At 55.2% G+C, this 9,240-nt stretch overlaps 1 protein-coding gene across 1 annotated transcript; it reads left to right on the top strand.

Annotated features, from left to right (window-relative positions):
* Positions 1–9,240, top strand: LOC120956159 (sushi, von Willebrand factor type A, EGF and pentraxin domain-containing protein 1-like). Its single transcript, XM_040377536.2, has 7 exons — positions 1–1,605; positions 1,722–1,985; positions 2,077–3,368; positions 4,112–4,256; positions 4,320–6,326; positions 7,295–8,812; positions 8,918–9,240. The coding sequence occupies exons 1-7, from the start codon at positions 177–179 to the stop codon at positions 9,103–9,105; spliced, it is 6,843 nt and encodes a 2,280-aa protein (XP_040233470.2). The 5' UTR covers positions 1–176; the 3' UTR covers positions 9,106–9,240.

Raw genomic sequence — 9,240 nt, 5'->3', positions numbered from 1 at the left:
AACCCCTTTCGGAAGCGCATGCTAAAAAAAATGCTCACAAACTAGAGCGTGGGTGATTAGAAGGCAGGAAGTAAGGCACTACTTCAAAGCCAATTCAGAAACACCAACGCGTGGACGTGTTGTTGTGCCCTTCCAGCACCTCCCAGTACCTGTAATGTGAACCTGTAGTGCTTAAGATGATGGAGTCGTTAGCGATACATCGGTGTGTAGTGTTACCGCTTGTGATATTGGTAATAGTGTTTGCTGCCGGGGGACAGGAAACATCCGAAAGCGCGAATTCGTTTACGGAGGATTCACTCAGCTCTGGCGAGGAAGATTCCACCACGTGGCAGTTACCTGAGCAAGAGTATCCGGATCTCGAACAGGCTGGCTCAACCGCAGAAAACAACGATCAACAGTCCGGCACAGTAACGGAGGACCTCGATCAAACGCCGTCAACAACTACTTCCCCCGACCGACGACTGGAGCAGGCGAACGCTCGCTTTCAGGCTAACATTGGCCGGCTGAAGCGGAGCAACGATCGGCTCGACATCGTGTTTCTGATCGATGCCAGCTCGAGCGTCGGCCGGGCCAACTTCCACAGCGAGCTCCGGTTCGTGAAGAAGCTGCTCGCCGGCTTCGACGTGAGCGTGAACCGTACGCGCGTGGCGCTGGTCACGTTCAGCTCGCGCAAAAAGGTAATCCGTCACGTCGATCACATATCGCAGCCACTGCCCGGGAACGATAAATGCCTGCTGCTCAACTATCAGCTGCCGGGCATCGAGTACAGTGGGGGTGGCACCTACACCTACGGTGCGCTGTGGGAAGCGGAAGAGATCTTCGCCCGGGACAGCTACCCGGAGCGAATCATATTTCTCATTACGGACGGGTACTCGAACGGCCAGAGCCCGATACCGATCGCAGAGCGGCTGAAACAGAACGGAGTGCAGATCTTCTCGATCGGCATCGAGAGCGGTAACGAGGAGGAGTTGACCAGCATTGCCACGTCCGTCGAGCATCGCTATCTGCTCGGCAGCTTCGAGCAGTTCGAGTCGCTGGTCCGGCAAGCGCTCCATCTCGACTACCGCCATGGTCCCTCCGTGCCGTTGGCTAACGGGTCGCTCTGCGATCGGTTGTGTGACAGAGGGAAGGTAAGAGAGCACGGTTCGGAGTTGGTGGCCGGCTGCTGTGATGCACACGCTGTCTGTAGTTGCCTCACCACCTCCGGCCATTACCGTTGCATCTGCCGGCCGGGCTTTACCGGGTCGGGACTGCGCGGAGACTGTCATCCCTGCCCGAATGGGACCTACTGGACGGCCGGTGGTACCTGTGAGTCGTGTCCGCACGCACGCCACATCACACTGACGCTCGGTGCGACCTCCGAAAAGGAGTGCGTGTGTCCTCGCGGCTACCAGGAAAACGAGGATGGCCGCTGCGTTGCCATCACCTGTCCGGAGCTGCAGGCTCCTGAGAACGGATACTTCGTGATGGAGCCGAAGCCGTGCAGTCAGGTGCTGAATGCGGCTTGCGGTACGCGTTGCCGGCCGGGGTATGAGCTGACGGGGAGCAGCATTCGTCTGTGTCAGGAAAATGGCGAATGGTCCGGCACGGAAGCAAAGTGTACGAGTAAGTGTAGATCTGCTGCATTATGGTATAATCGCAAGAATTGGCTACTAATTAAAATCCCTACTTATCGGCTACATTGAATGCTCCAACGCTGCTCCGGAATTCGTCTACACCAGTGAAGAAGTGTCCACCGCTAAACATTCCGTACTACGGTATGGCCGTATGCAGCAATCCGGATCTCGACCTTCTGTATGACTACACGCCCCGAAACAAGTCGTTTCTGCAGAACTACAGCATGTCGGCGGAACGGTTCACCGAAGCGATGCCCATCGATACCGAGTGCTCGTTTACGTGCGGTCCTGGATTCTATCTGAAGGGTTCACACAACCGAAACTGTCTGCCCTTGTCCAAGTGGGACGGGTTACAGACAACCTGCAAGCGTAAGAAGCTAACTCTAAAACACTGATTGCTCACGCAGCCGCTGTTAACGTTAACGTTCATATTCTTTACTTCCTCTTTACTTCCTCCAAGAGATCCTATGCCCAGCGCTGCCCAAGGTCGCATTCGCCACGTACGATCCGACGGACTGTGCCGAGTCCAAGTCGGCCTTCGGTACCAACTGCACGCTGATATGCGACTTTGGCTTCGAGATGAAGGGCGGTCCCTCGACCAAGCAGTGTGGCGGCAAACGGACCGGCACGTGGAGCAAGCTGAAAACGCCCCGCTGCATCGATATCGCCCCACCGTACATCGAGTGTCCGGGCAACTACACCGTGCTGATGGACGACGACTTCCCGCACGCGCTGGTCCGCCGGCTCCAGCAACCGTACGTGTTCGACAACAGTGGCGACAACTTTACGTACTGGTCGAAGCCGGGCATTAAGGAGGACGGAATTCGGCTCGCCCTTGGCGATCACGAGTTTAGCTACATCGCGATGGATGCGTTCAAGAATAAGGCCCGCTGTAGCTTCACCGTCACAGTGATCGATCTAACGCCGCCCGTCTTCGAGCAGTGCCTGGATGGCCCGGTACACTACGTAAGTGACAGTGCCAACCGGCAGGAAACGTTCGTCCGCTGGGAGGAACCGCTGGTGTACGACAATTCCGGGCGTAACGTTACCGTCACGCAGAACGTAACCTTCGGCTATCTGCCGGCAGGGCGCCACGCCGTACGGTATCTGGCAGTGGACGCCTCCGGCAACGAAGCCGAGTGTGTGCTGAGGGTCGAGGTGAAGCAGTACACCTGCGATCACATACCGGAGCCGCGGAACGGCTACTCGATCTGTGCGTACAACGCGTCCCACGCTTGGTGCGAGATCGGCTGCAAGGAGGATTACATGTTTAGCCTGCAGCCGGAGGAAACCATCCGGCTGGTGTGCGATCGGGCCAACCCAACGTGGGGCGAGCAGCTGGAAGTGCCGGAATGCAGCAAGGTGATCGGTTCGTCCGGGGTGGAGAAGATCATCACCATCCGGCTGGACGACGAGATGGATCCCGGACTCTGCAACGATACGGATGCCATCAACGAAGTGTCGGAAGCGTTCAGCGATGGGCTGCGACAGGAGATGTGCGGCGACCAGGCGGACTGTACGCTGATGACGACCCTGCCGGCCTGTCCTACCGGCAACGGGGGTGCGGACACCGCGGAGGACACTGCGGTACGGTACAGTATCGTAAAGCGTAGCGTTAATGCGCAGCCGTCTACTACGCCCGATCCGGGCCGGGCGAACGATCGGGCAATGGTTAAGATATTCGTGTACAAGCGCGTCTCCCAGGAACTTGGGCTGTGGCGTCCCGATGGCAAGCAGTCGGAAAATATAAAGGTAAGTTTACTTACAGGTCTGTCAGCCAGGTCCTCTCTATCAATGTGGACGAGACCTACATTTGGATGGAGTTGTTCAATAATGAGAACGCTCTAGGCATGCCACCTACCTAGACTACATCTGAAAGGTTTCATAGGTCTTAGGTGATGAAAACAAAATTTGATTAGCAGCATGGATAGAGCTTGATTTCATTTTACAAACCAAACAATAGCAAAGGATTTGTAACTCCGAGGAGTACAACAAAATAAACGACTCCCAAACCCATTCTAGGTCTAGGAACTAATGTCAAGTCTTTGAAATAACCATTAACTGATGTATCCATGCCGCTTTTGGACATTATGTTCTACCGTTAATAGTTTCGCGGATTGATCTCGAAACCATACTAATATTATTAGTACTGCTGAACCCATTTCCAAATTGGAATTAACTCCGTACTGATACAGGCCCTGAAACTGAGCCCAAAAGAATACCCGTCCAAGTACTGATCCTGGAATTCGCACAGAACCCACAATCGACTGTTAACTGGCTCCAAACTCAAACCAGTGCTGGAACTAATGCCAAAATGATCTTGGTCTATTCCGGCCCTACCATTGCTCCCAATTTCCCAATATCCTTAAAGTCCTCCCACTATAATTCTGGTTCAAAATAATGTAACTGGATCCATCTCAGCCATAGAAAGGAATAGGAACCTGTTTACTATAGTTGTTACAGCAGCATCTTCTGCTTATCCCACATCCAAACAGCGTATAAAAGAGGAGCTCGAGAAGATCAATGGAAAGAAAAAGCTGCGCCGTCGGCTTGGTGCTCTGAATTTGGACCTAAGCGTCCTGAAGCTGGACGAGAAGATACGCTGCGCGAACGGGAGCATTTCAAAGAAATTGGTTTGTGGTAAGTGGTGCCTGCTACTCCTTAGCACGCGCGATAATCTACACCCCAACGGTTTTCTTTCAGTGCACTGCCCCCGGGGTACGTACCACAACTACACCACCAACAGCTGCCTGAGCTGCCCGATTGGGTCGTACAACGATCAAACGGGCCAGACCAGCTGCCAGCCATGCCCGGAGCATCATTCCACGCGCAAACTCAATGCCAAACACGCCCACGAATGTAAACCCCAGTGTCCGCCGGGGACGGTGGCAAGGTTGAAGCTGTTGAAGAAAACAAAACCCAATGGTGGAAACGTCAACGGTGCGGTGAAGTACCATAAGACGCTGATGCCGTTCTGTCGCCTGTGTGAGCCGGGACAGTACCAGGAGCAGTACAACCGGGCCCAGTGTCTAGCGTGCCCATCCAACCACAGTTCGCCTCGTGGATCGAAGTCAGCCGCCGACTGCTTCCCGATCGGCGGCCAGCTGTGCAACAGTACGGTCGGTAACGTGTGCGGAGTTGGTGGTCGGTGTGTGGTCGACCCTAGCTCACTGCTCGGCTATCAGTGCGTCTGTGACGAGAACTATGTTGGGGAACACTGCGAGATTGCGCTAAATCCGTGCGGCTCGGCACCCTGCTACAATGGGGGACGGTGCGTGAGCAACGGTAGTGCCGGGTTTGTCTGCCACTGTCAACCGCCTTATACTGGCGGTCCACTGTGTGAGTTTTACGTGGATCCGTGCCGGTCGGACCATTGCAAGAACGGTGGCAGCTGCGTGGAGGTAGACGGTCGTCCATTCTGCGAGTGCCCGTTGGGCTACGACGGGGAGCGGTGCGAGTGGCGCAAAGACTTCTGTACGCCCAATCCGTGCGAGTTCGAGGGTATGTGCGTTAACGTCGACGAGGGCTATAGTTGTGCCTGCCCGAGCGGTAAAACCGGACGTCGGTGCCATCTGGAACCGTGCGACTATCTGCCCTGCCCGGCGGGCTCAATGTGTCTGAACGGAGCGAACGATACGGCCGCTGGGAACGATAGGTTCACGGTGGCTCTGCAGACACAGCAGCTGCCATCCAACTCAGGCTCGCTGGCGTACTCGTACCGGTGTGTCTGTCCAGTCGGATTGAGGGGTACCAGCTGTGCCGAACTGGACAATCCGTGTGAAACGTCCAGGTACTGCCGGAACGGGGCGACCTGTGAACCGGCCAAACTGCGAGTCCTCGGAGCTAGTACGGCCGAAGATTATGATGACGAAAGCTACCGTAAGGTACGATGTCACTGCCCGCCGGAGTATCATGGTAGCAGATGTGAGCTGCTACTGTCGGCCGCCTTCGAGCTGGAGTTTCCTCGTACCGGGGTGCAGGCGTACGTCAAGCTGGCAGCAGACAGCAGCGATGCGACGGATCTGCGGGCGATCAGCATGTGCGGCTGGTACCGGACGGACGATGACTTCAACTACGGCACACTGCTGTCGTATGCAACGGCCACCGTTGACAATGCGTTCACACTTACCGACTACAGCGGGCTGGTACTGTACGTAAACGGTGCCCACGTCGTCACGAACATCTCGTTGAACGACGGCGAATGGCACTTTGTATGCGTCAGCTGGACAAGTGCAGGTGGACGGTACGCGCTGTACGTCGACGGGGAACGGAGTGCATACGGGTCGCGTCTAAGCGAAGGTGCACCGATACAGTCGGGCGGTTTGTACGTGTTTGGCCAGGAACAGGATGTACTTGGCGGCGGATTCAGCGAGACGGAATCGTACCGAGGTCGCATGGCGTACGTAGACCTGTGGAAGCGTGAGCTTGAGCTGGAGGAGGTCCGTCATCTCTACCGTACCTGCGCACCGTACAGCGGGGATCTGGTGCGATGGATAGATCTACGACTGCAGACTGTCGGACTGGTGCGCATCGTACCGTCGAGCTTTTGTCGCGACTGTCCGCGGAATCATTCGCTACCGAATGGGTCAGTACGGTACGACGGTACGAGAGCTGTGTTCCAGTGTGACGAAGGCTACGAGCTGATCGGACCATCGTTTTCGGAGTGTCTGCGCACGTCCCAGTGGACTGCGGGCGTACAGTTCTGCAAGCGTAAGTATGACGTGGCAATGGTGGGAATAGAGCGTTTTTTGTGACGGGGGAAATGAACTTTTCATGGGAAATAGATACCGGCTATCTCCTTGGTTTGCTGGAATTCTAGAGAGTAGGTCTGGAATCAGTTTTCGGAATTAGAGTCGGCTCCGGCAACGGTCCCGGATATGTTTTCCATGTTTGAATCTGAATTTTTCGAGTATTTCAAGATTTCAGAATCGATTCAGAATACAGCGGCTACAGAATCGCTTCCCAAATCGGTTCGATCCAGAACCAGTTTACAATTGGTTCCAGTATCTATTCCTGAGTCGGAGTGGATACCAGAATTAATTCCACAATCGATTCCAGAAACGGTTCGGTAATCGCTTCTAGAATACATTCCAAAATCTATTCTCTTCCAGAATCTATTCCAGAATCTATTCTAGAACCGATTTCAGAAATGGTTGCAAAATTGATTTACAGAATTTATTTCAAAATCGGATCCAGAATGTATTCCAGAATCGATTCCAATAATTAGAATCGGTTCCAAAATCTATTCTGACACAGAATCGATGCCCGAATCGATTCTAGAAATGGTTCCAACATTGATTTCAGAATCGATTGCAGAACCTATTCCAAAATCGTTTCCAGAAACTGTTCAAGAATCGATTCTCGAAAATGTTCCAGAATCGGCTACAAACTCGATTTCAGAATCAATTCAAAAATCCTTTCCAGAAATGGTTTCAGAATCGATTCCAGGAACGGTTCCTGGATCGATCCTAAAATTGGTTCCTGAATCAATCCCAGATTTGGTTCTATCGGTCCTGGAAACAGTTCCAGGAGCCAAAATCGGCTCCGGAAACGATTTCAGAGTTTATTCCAGATTAGGTTCCAGCATCAGTTCCAGAATCAGAATAGATTCCAGAAAACCATCGGAACCGGAACTAGATTGTTGTCACTCTAACACGGGAATTATCATCCACTCGCAGTAACACGCTGCGGTACCATCGGTGCTCCATTGAACGGTCAGGTCCTACTAACGAAGACCAGCTTCGGAGGCGAGGCTCGGTTTAGCTGCGACGATGGATTCCTCATTGCCGGCGCGGAGCTTCTGCATTGCACTGCCCGCGGTACCTGGTCTGGGCCGCCGCCCGACTGCATAAGCATCGTCAAATGTCCGCCGCTGGTGCTGGAAGCGCACGATGGCCGCGCACCTGTCATCTACGCAACCGAACGGGGCGTCATTCAGCAGCACCTGGACAGCTACGATGTGGGCGTGCTGGCGGAAGTACGCTGCCTGCCTGAGTACGCCCTAACCGAGGACAATCTGCTCACCTGCCTCGAGAGCGGCCAGTGGGATCTACCGCTGCCCGAGTGTGTGCCGATTCCTCCCACGACCACGCCGGAACCGAGCCGGGATACCCAATCGGCCCTCATCATACGCGTCAACCGTCGACCGGATGTGCAGTTCTGGAAGCAGCTGCGCGACTACCTGTTCCATGGCTGTACGCCACCGGCCGTACCGGGCCGGGGGCTCTCGCTGTTCTGCTACTCCGCAACCGGCACGATCGCCGGCAACAACTGGACGGATTTGAGCGGGTTCTCGCTGCAGCGCGATGCGCCTCGCCTCACCAACATCGACGTCCGGCTGCTCGGCTTTCTGATGCGCACGGTCAAGCCGAACCTCAACCGGGTGGTACCGCAAAACCTGCTGCACTTCATACTGTACGGCTCGGTGGACCCGATCGCACCGGAGATGCGCTACCCGAGCCACATCGAGAACGCGTACCGGTTCGTGATCTGCCAGTTTATCGACGTGATCCTGATGGACCGGGAGCTCAACTACGACGACGAGCTGGTGGTGGACATCGGGCAGGAGGAGAACACCAACACCAAGATCAAGCATCTGCTCAAGAACGTGGCCCATGCCGTGTATCCGCAGTACCAGCGGCTGCTGGAGGAGCGGAGCGCGCGCGAATCGGCCGCACTGAAAAAGATTATCGAGCTGGCGGATAGGGTACCGGGGAGTACCTCCACGACCACGACGACGACGACAACAACTGCCGCTCCGCCGAAGCGATGCCCGCTGAGCCATCTGCCCAGCCCGCCGATCGACAGCCACGTGGCGATGGTTGCGCTGGCCACCCTGCACCGTCCTGCCGGCGAGTGGCGCCTCGAGCAGCTGCTATCGAGCGGCCAGCTGGCCGATCCGGGCGATCGCATCCAGTTCGGTTGCGATGCGGGCTTTAGCATGCGCGGCTCGGCCGTGACCGTGTGCGGTGCGGACGGGCGCTGGACCATGGTGGAAGGCTTCTGCGAGGGTGCCGTATGCGAGCATCCACCGACCCGGGCTAACATGCTGATTGCGCCCGGCTCGCGGGACAAGCAGTACTACGTGGACGACGAGATCGAGTATCGGTGCGAGCCGGGCTACACGATCAAGGGCCATCCGATCGTCAAGTGTCTGCCGAACGGCCGCTGGACCCCGATGGTGGCGCGCTGTACACGTAGGTTTTTTTTATTTTATCTGATAGCAGGAGGGACAAGAGATCGGGCCTTTCATAACGCTTGCGAGGGATTTCTCGCTCGTCTTTCTCCTCTTTCTCTTGCAGGCATCTCCTGTGGACGACCGAAGAATCTGCCGATGGCCTACATACTGGCGGGCAGCTCGTTCCTGTACGGTGACTCGCTGAAGGTTCGCTGCCGGCAGAGCAGTATCGACATCACCTGCCAGTCCACGGGCCAGTGGACATCGTTCGATCAGTGCTTCCAGACTGCTGCCGTTCCCGTAGGTCGTTAGCATCCGGGTACAATGCGTAAGGAGCAAACGAGATGATTAACTGTTACAAAAGGCTCGTAACGAACCTTGTAGGTTCTTTGAACCTACTTCAACGGGATATTTAAAAATAAATCTTTTTCCTGATTAGACGTTTAA

This window comes from Anopheles coluzzii, chromosome X, assembly GCF_943734685.1.
Source record: "Anopheles coluzzii chromosome X, AcolN3, whole genome shotgun sequence".
NCBI lineage: Eukaryota > Metazoa > Arthropoda > Insecta > Diptera > Culicidae > Anopheles > Anopheles coluzzii.
Note: the sequence above shows the minus strand (reverse complement) of the source record. Positions and strands in the feature narration are given on the sequence as shown.